A 19,128-nucleotide genomic window follows, 5' to 3' on the forward strand; every position below is an offset into this window, starting at 1 on the left:
CCAGACTTCAGATAATGGTTAATGGTCCGGCCCTCAACAGCTCTATGTCAATTATGGGGTGTCATCATATGCCGTTTCCATGGAAACGCATCCCTCGCCATGAAACACGATGTCGCTGTAACTCCAATGGACACGGTCCGATCGTCCTCAAACTTCGCTTGTATATCACCGGTCCATGCCTCAACAGCTCTACGCCAAATCTGAGATCTCACCATAGGCTGTTTCCATGGAAACGCATCCCTCGCCAAAAAACACGATGTTGTCGTAACTGATATGAAAATGGTCAAAACACCACAAGACTTCAGATGACAGTTAATGGTCCAGCCCTCAACATGTCTATGTGCCATTAGTGATTTTTCCTCAAAAGCTGTTGCCATGGCAACGCATCCCTTGCAATAAAACACGATATTGCTATAACTCCTATGAGAATTGTCAAAAAGTGCTTAAACTTCACATGTGTGCTAACAGTCCAGCCGGGAAGACATCTACGGGACAGTTTTGAGATTTCTTCAAATGCTGTTGCCATGGCAACACAATGCTCGCCATGAAACACGGTTTTCTCATAACTTCAGTGAAAATGCTCCAAACAGCCCAAAACTTCACATGTTTGGTAACGATGCAGCCATCAACATATCTAAGCGTATTATGGGGTGCCATTCACCATCAAGTTAATATATAAAATAAATGAATTATTATTATTATTAAGTTAGTTCAATAGTATGCAGTTCAAATATTCTGCTGCTTTTCCAAGCTTTTTTACTTTCTTTTCTTCTCTTATCACACATTCAAGCCCCCAGTGTTCATGTATCATTTCAATCTAAATTCTTCACTTTCTTCTTACACATTACATTTCAGCATAGCAGTTTAGAGTCAGCTTTTCAGCATAAAGCATTCCCACTAGCAATTTCTTCAGGAATTGCATTCTCTAATGTTGTCCTCTGGGCAAGGAAAAATTAGATAGAAGTCAAATGACAACAACAACCTTTACTTCAGGATGTCTTCTGGCAATCATTCATAATTATGCTTCTATCACAAAGGGCCATGAAAATAAGACTTCTAAAAAAAAAGGGGGTCTTTTGGCTTAACTTGCCCCATCTCAGGGGGAAGTTGATCCGAGTCAAGGCGTAAATCAAGACATCTGGGGGTAAACTGACCAATTGACTTTTTCAAGTTTAAACCTGAGCATAAGTAAATATATGATGTATGGACTGTAGTGACACCTTGTCAACATTATAAATCATGTTTGTAGGGAATTAATGCCAGTAAAACCAAATCAGAATCAGAATGAACTAAACAGCCCTAAATAGATATCCTTGTAAATGTAGCTTGTAGGTAAACCCATATACCAGTCTGTACTTTACTGATCTTGTAAGGCAAAGTGGCAAACTCAGAGGCAAAGCTGTGAAGCCCATGCGGAAATGCCCAAACTGCAGTTCGTATAGTGGCCGGTAGGGAGAGGCTGCAGAGGGGAGCAATTTCCATAGACCCCCATTTCAAAATTCGCTATGCTCGACTATGCAGACAAGCTAACGTCCAAGTAGTGTTGAAGAGCGGTGTATTGTATGTGAAATTAACCTCACAATAAGATGTGTGTATCTTAAAAATATGAATGTCATATTTCAAGATGATTACGTAGACATTACAATATGATTTGTTGTTGACCAGAGGATGAGGGACAGAACTGGACTCACAGCAGTGCGGAGTCAGCACAGACTCCAAGGCACAAATACCCTTTTTCTACCCTGTCCAAAGAATCAAGAAAGTTATTGGTTTAAAAAGATAAAGTAATGACTTTAATACACTGATATACATGCTATCAAACATTACCTCATGCTAGATCGGCTACTCATCAGTGAAGTTGAGGGTTCTTTCCATGCAAAAGGTTACATTTAGATGTTAACAAGCAACAAGAAACATTACTTTTATGTCAGCTTTCACAATTAAGGATATTTAAGACAACAATTATTTAACACAGTGAGAATTGCTACCATTTGTCTCTATATATTGTCAGTAAGAAAGTTGGTAAAAGTGATTCAACCGAACAGAGCTTCTACAGTTGCACTACGTTTTGATAACAGTTAAATATTATTTTAATAATAAAATAAATGTTAATGTTGATGAACTTCATACTGTTCATTAATTCATTCAGTTTAGACTGCTTCCTCTGTGTGTGCGTCTCCAGATTTATGTGGGGATAGACGTTTCTCCGACCACCATATCACTAACAACGGATTAGTGGATGTTTCTCTGCCTGAAGTCACCTACAGTGCAACTGTAAAATCAAAGATTTGGTGATTGCTTAAAGCTCCCATGTCATGCTTTTCCGGTTATTACCCGTCCCCTTGTGTGTTATGAAGGTTTTTATGCATGTAAACAGTGTGCAGAGTCAAAACCCTCAAAGTACACCCTGTAGCGAGTAAAACTCTAACACAGAAAATACCTCCCCAAAACGCCTCGTTGGAGATACGTCACTGCCCATTTGATTCTTCCGGGTACCGCCTGATGTCATGCGGTACCCGGAACGAAATGGACCAATCCCGAAGAGCTATGGCCACACCAGCAGCGGCGTGTTCCTCCTCCAGAGGTTCGAAGAACCGGCATTTCACAGACGAAAGCTTCCAAAACATTGCCCAGTTTGAGGCCGGATATGCACAGCTTGTTTGGACCGTTTGGAGCAGGGGAAGATCTGGGTATACAACCTGTAAGTTTGCATTGTTATTTGTGTATTTATCAAACAAGACTGTTTAAATGTGTAAACTGTGTTGGACTGCTAAGCCATTGACACAGTGCTAACTGTGCTAACTAAGTTGCTAGAGTTTCCATATATCAACTCTAATATCAGCAGATGGCCTTGCATACATGTATCTCATAGCAGGAGAATGTCTGCATTCACACACAAAATACCTATTGACAGTATACTCCGGGTGATTTGCCGGTCAGTCGCGAAACGTAATTACATTATAGCTGGCGTAGCGATCTAACACACGGAGCTAGAGCTAGTTTTGGTCGGAAAAACATTTTTGTGATGCTACGTTGCTAGCGTTTAAATATATCAACTACAATGTCAGCAGATGGCCTTACATGTTTGTCATGGCAGGAGAATGTCTGCAGTCACACACACGGAATACTCATACAGTATACTGTACTGTGATTTACCGTACATTGTGACCGTACATATACTGCATGTAGCTAACGAGGCTAGCTGTATGCTAGCGCAAAACAATGTATTCATGCAAGTTACATTGTATGGTAGCAGAATACCCGTATACGATTGCAATTATAAACACGTTATTGCTAGCCTAATATGAACCACTAGCTTTTGTTCATAGTAGTTTTATTACACTGCATTATAGTTGCCTTTCCTCCAAGCTAACGTTCATATCGTGTTAGCTACCAAGGTAAACAAAGCTAGGTTAGCATATTAGCAGGCAAGCTGTTCATTACACAACTACTACTAACGAATCTAAAACAACTAAGTTTCTCTAATATTTTGTGATTTGCATTTGATTTCGTCCAGCCAGATCCTGGCGGACAATCCATGACGGGGAAGGGACTTCGACTACTACTGAGGCCTCGTGCTAAAAGGCACCGCACCGACTGTGCGCAGGCAAGATGCGAGGAGGAGGAATGAATGATATACCGTGTGTATATATGTATATTTATGTTCATTTTGTACATTTCTAAAAATAAAGTTTAATGGAAATACTTAGTAGGCCTATCCTTTCTTCCCTGAATTCATATATAGCAAACCATGATTTGATTTCTCATCAAACAGTAGTAGTTTATAACGGGTAAAAATAACTTACTCTTTGTTATGAGAGTGGCTCGTAGGCCACAACGGAAAGACAAGGAGACATACACGAGTTTACAAAACCACAGCACATTTATTGTGGTAAATGCAGAGATAGGTGGTTGAGAGGATCGCAGAGTTAGTCTTCCTGCAGCCGCTTTGGAGAGAGACTGTGTCCGGAGGTGTCCGTGATCGTGCTGATTAGCCTCTTCAGCTCCACCCCATCGTAAGACAAAGGCCCTGGGGCCGTCACACTCTTCTATAACAACAGTTAAAAATATATATGTATATAAAATATACGGCTGTACCGACGCCATGATAAGACTGATGTTACGCTGAGAGCAGCCGGGAAAAGCACTGACATGGGCGCAGCCTCTCTGGTGGTTGACTAATCAGAACGAGTGGCCGAGCTGACCAATCGGAGCACACTAGGCTCACAGGGAGGGGGGGGCAAGAGCTCCAACGAGTCGTTTAGTGGAGAAAGTGAATACTGCTGAATACACATGCTTGACAGAGATGCTGTATGCGAAACCAATGTGAGTTTGGAAAATTGCACAGTATAAATCTATTTTAGTATACCTCAACAATGTAATTATGATCAGTGGAAATGGCCATGACCTGGGCCCTTTAACATTTTTTGACAATGCACAGTCTCTGTCATTCTTGGATTGGTTTCACAATTACACAATAAGGAGGTATGTTATTACAGTAAACAGGCCCCCAACATCTTGGAGTTACTCCCTCCTCTGGGTATTTGCCTGAAAGCCTTGTCTACTCTCATTGTCCTGATTTTCATCTGACAGAGCCTCAGAGACGCTGATACACCCAGCGTGGGATGCATGCGTTTAGAGATGGGAGGAGTAGAGGTACAGATAAAAGGAGATAATCACTGTTGTGATCGTTCAGAGCAGATGCTGGCAGCTACTGTTAGCTTTAACAATTCTGTGGGGGTGGTCAGCTAAACGCAAATTGTAGGAGCACACATGACAAAACACACACACACACACACACACACACACACACACACACACACACACACACACACACACACACACACACACACACACACACACACACACACACACACACACACACACACACACACACACACACACACACACACACACACACACACACACACACACACACACACACACACACACTCTGAGTCCTCGGGAATATCCTGATTAGGGCCTGTTGCCAATATGCTCCAGTGTTGTAGGAGTGGAGTTTCTGCAGAGCAGACACACTGTGCTAATCTTTGTTAAAGACAAAGGGCTGAAAATAGGGCTTCAAGTAGATCAATAGAGAAAAGGAAGGGAGGATTTGTTCAGCTACCCTTATGTGTTCTTTAAAATGATGTTGGAAAGATCCCATTATTCATCCTATTACACAATACGTATACATATTTGGAAAAAACGAAGTCTTAAGGCACACCGGACGCACAAGCGATTTTGCGCAGCGTGTAAAGTCAATGCAAAGACGTGGCTAGACCTGTATTTGCTCTGCGCGACTGAAGCAAATGCAGTTAACGCTTCAAATCACATGACGCTGTTGCGAAAGCTGGTTTTGTTGAATCAGAAAACCAAAACAGCAGCCGTTTGCTCTTGGCAACACCAGACAGAGCTCACAGCTCCTCATACAAGTTCAGAAACATAAGAAAATGTATAAATGTACAAACCACAGACTGTCTATGGCAGGGGTGGGGAACCTCCGGCCTCCGGGCCGTATACGGTCTGCGAGACCATTTGATACGGCCCTCGAGGTAATTTATAAACACACGAAGAAGAAAAAAAATGTTGACCGCAAAATAATTAAACAAGGGAGTGCCTGTTTTTCCTGGCCACGGTCAGGGTCCTTGAACACAACACGAGCCTAACGTGTCATCACGTGGTATATGTCTCATCTGACAGGGGTTTAGTTCTGCTGGAGAGCACCGGAGAGATCTGGAACGCCGCTCCTGCACTTCAAAAATTGCAGTACCCATAAGGAGCTGTACACATGCCGCAGTTTTTGCGTGTCTTTTTCTACAACCAGTGAAGTAAAGGCACATCTTTATATGATCATTATAGTTATAAAAAAAATTGAGAATAAAGGAAAAACTGGTATAAAATACTATATGTGTTACGGTTTTGTATTTATGTTTTCATTTTCCACCTTTGTTTTGAAATGTTTTCCTCCATGGCCCGTTCTCATTTCATCAAATGTCCCTCCTCGACTCCTCGACTCCTCGGTCCTCCGGTAGTGACCCGGAAATGAATTTTAGCGCGCCATGTTGAAGGACATCTCATTTCTCGAAATGCACATCGAGGACCGAGCATCGAGCGTCGAGGAGGCTCTCTGGAGGAGCTATAACCGAGGATACCCTGATGGGTCCTCCACGGCTCCTTCACGGATGCATTTCCGGGAACGGTGGGTATAAAAGAGGCGTGACACACCGCTGGAATCATTTCAAAACCATGGCGGGAGCAATGCATAAATTAAGTGTTGATAATGATTCGTTGTATAAGTTATGTAAGAAGTGAAATGCGCGATCCAACTCAGCCCGTCTGTATGCAGTTCTCTCTAACCGCATTCCTTATTGACATTTCACCTGATATTCTTTATGTTTTCATCCACATTTTAACTACACCCAATCCACCTGCAGGTCCGCTGCAACTCTTACTAATTTTAAATCCAGGCTGAAGACTTTTCTTTTTGCCGCTGCTTTTAATTGAACTATTCACATCTTAAACTGCACTGTAACTTTTATCCATGTATTTTTTCTTTTAATGTTTATTTTATTATCTTTTCTTTTTAATGACTGATTTTAAATGCCATTTTCGTAAAGCACTTTGAATTGCCTTGTGTTGAAAGGTGCTATATAAATAAACTTGCCTTGCCTTGCCTTACAGCATGCCATGATGTATAAAAGTGCAAACATTTTTTTTTTTGTAAGAGTATTACATCAACCAGAACTTTGTTTAGCATTCAGCACTATCATTTGGTTTGGGCTATGTTGTTATACTAGAAAACTAGAAAGTCTTCCAACAGTTTTAAGCTACAACTTTTTCTTTGTCTTTTCACAGGGACAGAGCAAGACACTCTGACCCTCATTAAAGTGAGGGTCGAAAACGACAACCTTTTTACTGGCCGAAGGCACACTGCCAAGAAAGCCTGGGAGTGAGTGACATTTTCCTGGATTGGGAACATATGATCCTTAGCATTTACATATTGGTGGTTACAATTGGTATTTTAATATTGTCTGCTGAACCTGTGAGTTTAAATATCGATAGCTTTGATAGATGACACCTGTTGCTGCAGACCTTATTAATTGCTGACCAGCTTGAAACATCTCTTGTATCACTCAGGGAAATTCTAAAGGCCCTTGGCTTGTGCGGTGCTGCAACCCCCACGCAGATCGGGAAAAAGTGGGATAACCTTAAACGGAAATACAAGGCAATGTGTTATCATTCTTTCGTTTACTCATGTGTGTCTGTGAAACCATGGTTGTGTCTGCTCCACATAGCTGCTTTTGTATAACTTTACCTCTCGTTTTTGTCGGAGTTGAGATGCCCCCCAACCGGGTCAGGGACCGACAGGGGAGAGGCCACAGCAGCCACATGGCCGTATTTTACCGCCATGCATCAGGCCATCGGTGGGAGGCCATCGATCGACCCTCCCACCCTGATGGACTCCGCCATGGCTGCTGTGGCTTCTGGCAGTGGCTCAACACCCACTGTCCAGAGCCAGGCCACAGTGGAGGATGAGGAGGCCACAGAGTCTGGCTCGGACAGCCAGGAGTGTGTTGAGCCATCCACCTCTGCCGGTCCCCCTCCCCGCAAAAGAAGAAAAGGCGTTATACTACAGTTCCTGGAGGCAGAGGCGGTCAAGGAGGAGGACCGCTTCAACCGCTAGCAGGCAGCCGCGGAGGAAGCCTCCGCCAAATTCCTCAAGCTCTTTGAGGAGCTCGTTCGGAAGGAATAGTGTGTTTTTTGTTCTTCTATTTTCTGTACTTTGGATGTGTTCATTTATTCTTTATTTATTATTTCTATATGTTGTGGAATACATTGAGTAAACATTTAAGTTTGACCTTAACCCTTGTGTGGTGTGTTCATATTTCTGTTATTCAGCCAGTGTTCGTGGGTCTGGTGGACCCGAACACCCTGTATGTAATATAAATGTGTAGGGGGGGGGTACAGTGGGTGGTCACTGAAAATGTGTTCTGATATGTTCTTCACAGAAAATTCAATTCAATTCAAAACCTTTATTTATTCAGGTGAAATCCCATTGAGGTCATTGATCTGTTTTTCAAGGGACACCTGCAGAGCCAAGACCATTGAGTGAGTTAGCAAAAATAATTTATCATGTCATTTTTCTTTAGATAAATAATGAAAACGGGTCTCACAGACCCGAACTCCAGGCTTACATCAAGCATGAAGCCTTCTTTACAATTAGACATACAGAAACACACATGTTTACTGAAGATACAAGGAGATCTTTATTTTATACAAAGCTGAATATACATTTTATGATTGTGACCTGACTGAAAAGCCAACGTTTTTAAAGTAATTTTGCAACCCCAGGCATAACTGTCTATAGTCATACAGAAAGTCATGGCCACTGATTTCCGCTTTTTCAATCTCCACCTCAAATAATTCAGCGCATAAACCAACCGTGTGTAAAGTATCCAAATGCAATATCAGGGATGTTTTATTATAAATAATATATACATTAACATTGAGGCAAGTTACTGCATGTAGCTCAAACCCTACATAAGTAAAATTACTAACACATGTCTCTTCTTTCTTTTCAAGTTCAGTCAAAGCATAACAATATTTTATCACTGAAGATGACTCAATTTCAACACTAAACATAACACTTTCTGAAGACATTGTGTGATGGCCTATTTCACATACAATTTGTAATAAAGACATGGGTCTGTAAAGTCCTTTGCTCTAAATAAACTTGAGCAAGGTGAAATTGGAAATAAGGCATATAAATGGACAAACAAAAGAACCGAGGAATGCATCTGGCCAGTAAATGCATTTTTCATCGGTGAAGACAATAAACGGGTAACAAAAAAACTGGCCATAAATAAAAATCCTCTTAACAATAATCGTGGTCGTTCAGCTGGACCGGGTTGTGGTCAGGAGCCGAGATTTGGTCTGCCAGTCTGTCTCGCCGGCCCTGTCCACCTCGCTCCCCCCTCACAGGACGAGGTGGAGACCTCTCTACTACCTCCTCCTCCTCCTCCTCCAACAGTTGAGTCATGTCTGCAGTAATGCTGAGATTGTGCAGTACACAGCAGGCAGTGACCACAGCAGGGACAAAGGTGTGGTTCACCTCCAAGGCCTTCGACAGGAGGCACCTCCATCGCCCCTTCAGTATCCCAAAAGCGCACTCAATGATGCTGCGCGCTTTGGCATGGCAGCCGTTGAAGCGGCTCTGTACCCTCCCCTGTAGTGGCTCCCGATACGGGGTTACGACCGTTATGGGGTGTACAATGCACGGATAGCCACCATCTCCCACAATGAAGTACCCTGGTGGAGGGTACAGAGCCTCTTTGTATAAGGTACTGTTTTTTAGGACGCGGGTCTCGTGCACTGAGCCCGGAAATCCTACGAGTGTTTGTAGGAATTTACCCTTCGCATCGCATACAGCCTGCAGCTGTATGGAAGGAAAGAGCTTCCGATTAATGTAGTCCTGGCCACTGGGTCCGGGTGGGGTCTTTATTCTAATGTGGCACCCATCAATGGCACCCACACATGAACTAAATGCCGGGCTATCGGCCAACTGCTGGAAGCCCTGCTCGACCTCCTCCAGCTCTGGACCAGCAGGCAGCCTGATCACAGACTGCCTGAGAGCAGCGATGTCCTCCACTCCCTGGTGGACCAGTCTGTGGACCGTGGAGAGGGGTACCTGAAAGGCCCGGGACACCACACTGTATGACAAACCGTGTGCCAGCCAGTATACAGTTGTCAATACAGTCATGTGGTGTCCCCAGGCCTGTCTCCTCTCAGGCCCCAGACACCGCATCAAGGCCTCCAGGGAGTCTCGGCTCATCCTGAAGTCCTTCAGCAGGCACCCATCTCCGAAGTACAGCTCCAGCACCGGGACACTGCTGTTCAAACTTCTGTATGAGTGTGGGTGTTGAACCTGCAGGAAGAATAAAATGTACAGAGGTCAATACCTTTATCCAGCAAACTAAACTGCACATACATATTCTGTCATAACAAATTAATCAATTTTTGTATTCCAATGTAAAAAGCCAGCTATTTTACAACTATTTAAAACAATTTTAAACAAACACTCGTAAATACCTCAAGATGAAGCAGGATGGCTTTGCGCATTTGAGCTTTCCAGCGCTGGGATCGGCGTCTCTCCTGATTCCTGTTGTTGGTCAGAAGTCGTTGCCACTGCCCTAAGGCACACGCTACTGCGGGTTTCATTGTCAATCGATTTTTCAGAGTCAATTTGTTTGATGTGGTCACTGACTATGTTTTTCGTTGTTGAGATTTAAATCAGAGGTGTGCCTGGACCTTATATAGCCTGTCAGGTCCCTCATGATTCGTTAATTACTTGGATTAGAAATTCGTTGCAGGTGTTTTGTGAAAGAGGTGTGAGTTGATGATTTATCATGTAATTTAGCCTACTAGTTTAAAAAGGTTAACATAGCCAACTGTGTATAGTGTATAGACAGTCATTGGGTGTTTTGTGTGTTTGTATGTGTGCATGTGTGAATATATGAAACGTATATAAGCGTAATGTAGCCTATATGTCTCCCTTTATTTGTAGGGTACTTTTTATAATAATGTTTTAGTGCTGCCCAATACAGAAGAGATGCTAGTATGTGTCGAAAATACTCATACATTCGTGTCATCCTTGTTGCAAATGGAATTTAAAGTAAATATGTGGGTGAACAATGTTCAGCTGATCTAACAGAGATTACAAAATACAGCGCTCTAACAAAACACTCACAGCTGATGCAGCTGTTGCCACGTCATAATTAACGGACGTCTCTTTAATATGACCACTCAGAGGAGAGGAGTTCTCATTTCTCTAACCGCCTGCTGCTTCCCCTCCTCTCTCCTCGGTTCCCCTCCTCGGCTCCTCCGCTCGCATCTCCTGTGGGCGGGACTAAGTCTCGAGGATAGGAGTCGAGGAGGGACATTTGATGAAATGAGAACGGGCCCTTGTGTCTTCTCTGTTCCTTCTTCCTGTGTTTGCCTTCCTGTCGTTAGTTTCCCTGGTGTGTCTGATTGTGTTCACCTGTTGCCCTTGTGTTTCTGCCTCCCTTACCCCAGCTGTGTCTTGTCTTGTGATTACCCCTCTCTGTATTTAGTCTTGTCTGCCCCTATGTGCCTTGTCGGTTCATTGTTTGTTTTTCCTGTCTCCCTCCATGTCAGTCACAGTCAGTCTTTCGGTAAATGTTTTTTCCTTGTGCTTTCATTTTGTTTCAAGTCATGTTTTTTGTCATCAGCTTTTGTAATAAAGCTCGTTTTTGTTTATAGACCTTTATCCTTTTTGTAGTCTGCATTTGGGTCCTACCCTTTCCACGCTACCTAACAATATGACAGTAAAAAAAAGTTTAAAAGGGGAGTGATTTGTAAAATATCCATAAAGAAAAAGAAAATCTGCTTACAGTTCTGTTTCATATGGATGTTGAGAGATGTATCCATAGATCTCTTAATTTTGCTCTCAAAGTGCACCAGATTGATGGTTTAACTTCAACATTTAAAAAAAAATCTTCCCGGGGGAGCAGGCCCCTGGACCCCCCTAGAGGATGTTAGGTCCACCCCCTACTTAAATCATGTTCACATGGATAGGAAACTAAATACATTTGCACACATCTTGTGTCCAATATCTTTCTGTTTTGGTGGTCATGCCACAACCGTGCGCGAGTCATGGTAAGATATCTGGATTAAGAGGTTGCTTTTTCTTTGCACAGCATGAAAGAAAGGCCAAATGAATGGGCTGTGATTTTAGTTTTTTTAAGCAGAGGTTGAGTTCATTAATTTGTACGGCCCTCGGAGGATGTTGTAAAAATTGAAATGGCCCTTAAGAGGAAAAAGGTTCCCCACCCCTGGTCTATGGCATGGTGAATATAGTTGCTGCCTTAATTATCTCTGTAAGACGTCATTGTAAGTGTGAGCGGAGCAGCTACATCAATAGCTTAGCCGTTTCTGGCGCTGCTTGAGTGGCAGCCTTGTTACAGCACTCCTACTCACTGGTGAGTATTCCTACTTTTTTATCTTCTATTTATCATACTTTGCGCTATTCTTTTGTAAATACACTTTGTAACTTATTCTTGAACCATGAATGTAAAGAACCGCACTGGTTCTTCTACCTTTCTGAACATTACTGGGTTCCCACACGCCGTGAACGCCCCCCCATTGTTTACACCAGATATTAGCTGTCAGCCTCACATAGCATGGCGATGCTAACAGAGGGACCTGATATCCCCCGCGAGCTGAGGAGAAGGGGACGCCGTGCCATTTTCTTGAATGGTTCGATTGGGCAGGTGTAAAGCTTTCAATCAAACTCTGTTTTGTTTGACTGTTTTCAGCAGACACTACCCATAAATACATTAATGTTGTATAACCAGAGGTGGGAAGTAGTGGAGTACAAATACTTCGTTACTGTACTTAAGTACATGTTTCTGGTATCAGTACTTTACTCCACTACTTCTTTTTCTGACGACTTTTTAGTGTGAATACTTTTCTACATCCAACTCACAGGTTTATCATTACTTTGAGAAAAAAGATTATTAATTTAACCCTTTTAGAAGGGAAGATATGGCCATTTGTTCTGGGAATGTCATTTTCGAGCCTGAGACCTGAAAAACAGGCTCAGAGCTTAACATGTAACTCAATGGGAGGAACCTTAAAATCCTCTTTTACCTACACCGTGCGCCAAATGCTACTCCTTCCACATACTTTCAGCTAGAGACTTCATTCCAACTTTAAAACGGTCACAAGAAATTCAGCTATTGAAATTGTATTCAGATTTTTGATATCTTTTACACTTAGTTTGGAGCTTGGTAAAGAGGCCTTCTTCAGATTTTAACATTAGTGTGTATTGCGCAGCTCATTAAGGGTTAGAGTGCGTGATGTCACAGTGGAGCAGAGCTTGAAATTGGCCTTAACTTTCTTTTTTAAACCTGCCATAATTCCCAAACCCTACACTCCTTGGAAATCATTTTTCATGAAAAACGTAGGAAAACCTCTCCTACGTTGAAAAAGAAAAAAAGATTAAACAAAATGCCTCTTGAGGCAGTGACAAAAACGTTCAACATGTCTCCATTAACGGTACGTCCACACGGCAGCATTGCGTGCTTCAACGGAGACGCTTCCCATTCACTTTCACCAGAGGTTTTTGTATACCTAAAACCGCCACCTGGGTCAAATTGACCCGCTATTAGAATGCACTGATTTTCAAGGTAAAATGTTCTTTTATTGAACAGTGAGCTTTGATCGCACAGGGATGAAACGTATACCAATAGAATCTGTGGACTCTCAGCTTTTCATATGACAGGGCTCGACATTATAAATGGCCCGCTGGCCCGGAAGCATTATTTAGACACCCCGGCCAGCATAACGTACTTTCAACTCGCCCCACAGCTGTTTGCTGCGGAGCGCAGCGCGAGCAGTCTCCCGTGAGCGGGAGCGCACTCCTTCACTACAGACTGTCTCTATCTCTCTCTCTATCTATAACTATCTATCAATATATATATCCATCTATCTCTCAATCTATAAGGAACCGCAGTAGACAAAAGGCGTTGCTATAGCAACACGTCATGTTTATATGAAAAGGGGTGGGGTCAATATGACCCGCTGGGCGGAAATAGGTATAAATGGCAATTTTTTTTATCTGACTTCATATTGACCATTTTTAACAACATAGGGTGCTACATAACACACTTTCAGGAAAAGTCACGGACTGGGAGACTTTAATTGTTAGGTTGCGTGGAAAGGGTAGGACCCAAATGCAGACTACAAAAAAGGTAAAAACATCTTGAAACAAAAAGCGAGCTTTATTTTAAAAGCTGAACAAAAACATGGCATGAAACACATAGGTAGCACAAAAACTGACCGTGACCAACATGGAGGGAGACAGGAGAGACAATGAACTGACAAGGCACACAGGGGAAGACAAGACTAAATACAGAGAGGGGTAATCACAAGACAAGACACAGCTGGGGTAAGGGAGGCAGAAACACAAGGGCAACAGGTGAACACTATCAGACAATCAGACACACCAGGGAAACGAACGACAGGAAGGCAAACACAGGAAGATGGATCAGACAAGACACAAGGAGGAAAACATTTCAAAATAAAAGGTGGAAAATGAAAACAATCCAAAACCGTGACATTAATATCTTATTGAAAAAAAGTTACATACAATAAAAAACAGCTCTGGGTCAAATTGACGATGTTGTACGATCAATGCCTTGATGGCCCATCTCATCATGCAACTCTTTCAGTACAGTGATTGTATGCCTCTCAGGTAATACAAGCTGTGTTTTGTTAACTGTTTTCTTGCGAAGAATGACATTGTCATCGATATGGAGTCTTTCCCATTCGTGGAGAAGGCACTTGCTTTGTTAACTCAATGCATGAAATTCATGTCTATCTGGCTTTTTGTCCCTCAGTTTACACTGCATCACTGGACCAATGTTTTTGTCATCTTGCTGTGCTTTTCTTATTTCAGGAACTGAGAATGGTTTATACGTTGCTTCACTCACTGATGAACATTGGAGAGTGGCAACTACTGGGCAGACCAACGATGAGCTTGAGTCTCGACTGCTTGGGCTGTAGCTGCCACACAGTCTGATGGGAGCTCTTCTGTACATTTTTCCAACATTTCTTCAACATACAGGCATCCTTGATAATAATAATAATAATAATAATAATAATAATAATAATAAATGGAATTTATAAAGCGCCTTTCACGGGACCCAAGGTCGCTGTACATGGTGGACAGACAAGACAAAACAGACAATGAGGAGTGAACAAAACAAGACAAAGTAAAATAAAATAAAGGAAGCCAGGGAACCAGGAAAGGACTAGGGTCCGAAGGCCATGGTGAACAGGTGTGTTTTTAGTGAGGATTTGAAGATGTCCAGTGAGGCAGCGTTCCGGATCTCAGGAGGAAGTGCATTCCAGAGGGTGGGGGCCGCAACACTGAACGCCCTGTCACCCACAGTACGAAGGCGAGAGCGGGGGATGGAGAGCAGGCCTGTGTCGGAGGACCGCAGACTCCGAGAAGGGGTGTAGGGATGTAGGAGGTCAGTTAAGTACTGGGGGGCGAGGGTATGGAGGGACTTGTACGTGAGGAGGAGTGTTTTATAGTGAATCCGGGACTTGACCGGCAGCCAGTGGAGGTGGATGAGGGTGGGGGTGATGTGTTGCCATGGCTTAGTGCGGGTGAGAAGCCTGGCGGCAGAGTTCTGGACATATTGGAGCCTGGCCAGGGTTTTGCTGGGAACCACGGACAGGACTCCATTGCAGTAGTCCAGACGGGATGTGATGAAGGCGTGTATGAGTGTTTCTGCCACTGAGTCAGAGAGTGAGGGGCGGAGTCTGGCAATGTTTTTGATAGACTGTCAGCATCCATATTCTCTTTCCCTGGACGGTATCGAATGTAAAGAAAATGTTTTTATGAACCACACAGCTTCCGGTCTTCCAAGACCCGACCGGACAAAAAGACGTGGTGCAGGCACGAAACATACTACCAATAGAAATACATTGCTTTTAAAATCGTGTTGGTGAACACAAATCAATAGATTAAATATCGTGACTATAACACGAAATGCCGTGAGACTGGGTTGCGTATTTACTGATCCAAAATAATTTTCATGTCAGCTATGTAGCAGCCAAAACGTAATTTAAAAAAAAATGTAACTCAAAATAAAACTGCCGCTGTGAGTGAATGTAGATGTATTCTTTTGATCAAATGAAAGTGAGATGTGAAGGTCACGAACAGCTGTAATTATTTCTGTGTGGTTAAGCATTCAGCACTGACCACACTGAGACAGAGATATTTATATATTTATCTTTTGGTAGGGTCAGGACTGGGTACCTGCCATTTGTGGATGGGCATATTTGTCACAGTATGCAGTCTCTCTGTAGTTTTCCACTCACGCCCCTCACCTGAGCTCCTGACACGCCCCTCTCATCTCTCTGCCTGTTTTGGACCTACCTGTTATCTGGATTCCCCATTGAACGCCTCAGCCTTCAGTCCCCGACCTCGATTCCAGCCCTTGTGTTTCTTGGTTCCTGTTTGCCTGTTCTGGAGGCTGCTAGGCGTTTCACCGGTTCGTGTTCCAGTGGGAGTTTTTCTCTATCTCCTGCTGTGGATTTATCCTGCCCTGAACTGAGGCAACATCAGTTGCAGTGTTTCCGTGGAAGATTTTGTGTTGGACATTGCCAACTGATTTTTATACATATACCTGCATCAAGTTTATTAAAAGTCATTACGAACTTTACGGTCTAGCGTGCTGCAATACAATATTTCTAGTAGGGCTTTGCTATATTGTTGACTTCAATATCAAAATATGGGTTATCAATCAATCAATCAATCAATGTTTATTTATATAGCCCAATATCACAAATGTTACATTTGTCTCAGTGGACTTCACAGTTTGTACAGAATATCAGTAGGGATGTCCCGATCACCTTTTTTTGCTCCCGATCCGATTCCGATCATTTGATTTTGACAATCTGCCGATACCGATTTTTCCCGATCCGATCTTTATGCAATGCATTAAGAGGAAAAAAAAGGTAACAGATAACGGCTGGTCATCCAACGCGATGAATTCAGCTATCTTGGCTGTTATTTTTTTGGCCTTTTCACTGTTCTGGGGTAGTTTCTCTTTCCTTTTAAAAGTCTCTGAAAGTGTCGGTTGTTTCAGTGCCGTTACCTGAGTGGCCGCTGTGTACTCGTCGTGTTGTTGTTGGTGGTGTTTGTATTAGATTGGTCATGTTGAACGTAGCTCTGTTCTTTCCACCACGCGGAACCTCCGCCTTGCAAACATTGCATCTGGCTGTTACACTGCCTTCGCTTTCAATTTTATAATACTTCCAAACTCCTGACATTTTCTCTGTCCCGACTCCCGAGTCACCAGCTGAACGTAGCCTCTCGTTAGCTTACTGCTACTATTAGACACTGCGCCCACTCTGTTGCCAGATTTGAGAGAAATAAGCAACCAGGTCTATGAAAACAAGCCCAAAAGAAGCAACACATACATGATGTTGTGTAATTTTAACCCAAAACTAAGGCCTCAGGATGACTTTAAGACGTGAACATGGTCATTTTTGTTTTGTAACATTAAATAAAATGTTTAAAAATATTTTATAAAAAAAAAAAAAAAAAAGAAATTCCGATCCCCGATTTTTTTCTCCCGATCCCCGATCACGTGAAAATCACGTGATCGGCTCCGATCCCCGATCACGTGATCGGATCGGGACATCCCTAAATATCAGTATGACAATACGACACCCTCTGTCCTTAGACCCTCACATCGTACAAGGAAAAACTTCCAAAGAAGGAACTTCACCACAGTTTATAGAGGAAAATGTGAGAAACCTCAGGGAGAGCAACAGAGGAGGGATCCCTCTCCCAGGACGGACAGACGTGCAATAGATGCCGTGTGTAAATCGAAAAGATAATACATTTACAACATAGGTAGACCAAATGTTTGGAAATGCATGTGTCTATAATAAGAAGATGAATCCACAAGGATGTCAACAATCCTGTGGGAGCCATCAGGGAAGTAGTATCATGAAAGTCAGGCAGGACCACAGTGACAGGTTCAGCCACGACTCGGAATCCAGGACTCAGGATAGAGGATCCAGTGCTCAGGATCCAGGACACAGGATGCAGGATCCAGTGCTCAGGATCCAGGACACAGGACCGCAGCAACAGGATCAGCCACGACTCAGGATCCCGGCGTAGATAGACACCAAAAAGACATTTGGGGGAAGCTGGGTTATTCGGAACATGAGAGTACACAGGTACAGACAGAGAGAAGGAAGAAGTAAGGTGTCCCCCGACAGTATAAGCCTATAGCAGCAAAACTAGGGGCTGAATCTAATCAGCCCTAACTATAAGCTTTATCAAAAAGGAAGGTCTTAAGCGCACTCTTAAAAACGGATAGGGTGTCTGCCGCCCGAACACAAACTGGAAGCTGATTCCACAAAAGTGGAGCTTGATAAGAAAAGGCTCTGGCTCCCATTGTACTTTTAAAAACTCTAGGAACAACCCTGCATTCTTGGAACGCAATGCCCTAATAGGACAGTAGGGTATAATGAGTTATTTAAGGTAAGATGGCGCCTGCCCATTAAGGGCTTTGTAGGCGAGAAGAAGAATTTTAAATTCTATCCTGTGTTCTATAGGGAGCCAGTGTAAGGCAGCCAGAACAGGAGTAATGTGGTCCCTTTTCCGAACTCTGGTTAAACACGTGCTGCAGCGTTTTGAATCAGCTGAAGCGACTTAACTGACCTCTTGGTACACCCTGATAATAAAGAGTTACAATAATCCAGCCTTGAAGTAACAAATGCATGGACTAGTTTCTCTGCATCGTTTTGAGGCAAGATATACCTGATTTTTGCTATGTTACGTAGATGAAAAAAGGCGGTCCTTGAGATTGATTTTATGTGGGCGTTAAAGGATAAATCCTGATCAAATATAACACCAAGATACAGTCTCAGTGGAGGCCAAATGAATGCCATCCATAGTTAATATATCTTTAGATAGTTTGTTTCGTAGAGTCTTTGGGCCGAGTACAATAACTTCAGTTTTGGCCGTGTTTAACATAAAAAAATGTAAGGTCATCCACGTTTTTAAGTCCTTGAGGCAGTCTTGAATTGTATTTAGATGATTGGTTTCATCAGGCTTGATGGATAAATATAGTTGAGTATCATCCGCATAACAATGAACATTTACAGAATGATTCCTTATAATATTGCCTAACGGAAGCATATATAATGTGAACAAAATAGGTCCAAGCACTGAGCCCTGTGGCACTCCATGGCTAACTTTGGTTTGCATGGAAGATTCATCGTTGACACACACAAACTGAGAGTGTTCAGATAGATAGGACCTAAAGCAGTTCCCTGTATGCCAACTAAGTGCTCTCGTCTTTGCAATAGGATATCATGCTCGATAGTATCAAATGCAGCACTGAGATCGAGGAAGACAAGAATAGAGAAAAGTCCTTTGTCTGAGGCTATTAGAAGGTCATTTGTGACTTCAACCAGAGCTGTCTCTGTGCTATGATGTGTTCTAAAGCCAGACTGAAAATCTTCAAATAAATCATTGTTTTTTAAGTAATCACACAACTGTTTTGCGACTGC

The 19,128-nt window shown here is 42.8% G+C and overlaps 1 protein-coding gene and 1 pseudogene across 1 annotated transcript; both read right to left on the reverse strand.

Annotated features, from left to right (window-relative positions):
* Positions 1–8,878: 8,878 nt before the first annotated feature.
* Positions 8,879–10,221, reverse strand: LOC117482450 (protein ALP1-like). The gene is made up of 2 exons (XM_034130550.1): positions 10,093–10,221; positions 8,879–9,928 (listed from the first exon to the last, which is right to left on the reverse strand). The coding sequence occupies exons 1-2, from the start codon at positions 10,219–10,221 to the stop codon at positions 8,879–8,881; spliced, it is 1,179 nt and encodes a 392-aa protein (XP_033986441.1).
* A 7,652-nt stretch (positions 10,222–17,873) lies between these two features.
* Positions 17,874–18,757, reverse strand: LOC117482444 (annotated as a pseudogene).
* Between the last annotated feature and the right edge of the window lie 371 nt (positions 18,758–19,128).

The sequence above is a fragment of the Trematomus bernacchii genome, unplaced genomic scaffold (assembly GCF_902827165.1).
Source record: "Trematomus bernacchii unplaced genomic scaffold, fTreBer1.1, whole genome shotgun sequence".
Lineage (NCBI taxonomy): Eukaryota > Metazoa > Chordata > Actinopteri > Perciformes > Nototheniidae > Trematomus > Trematomus bernacchii.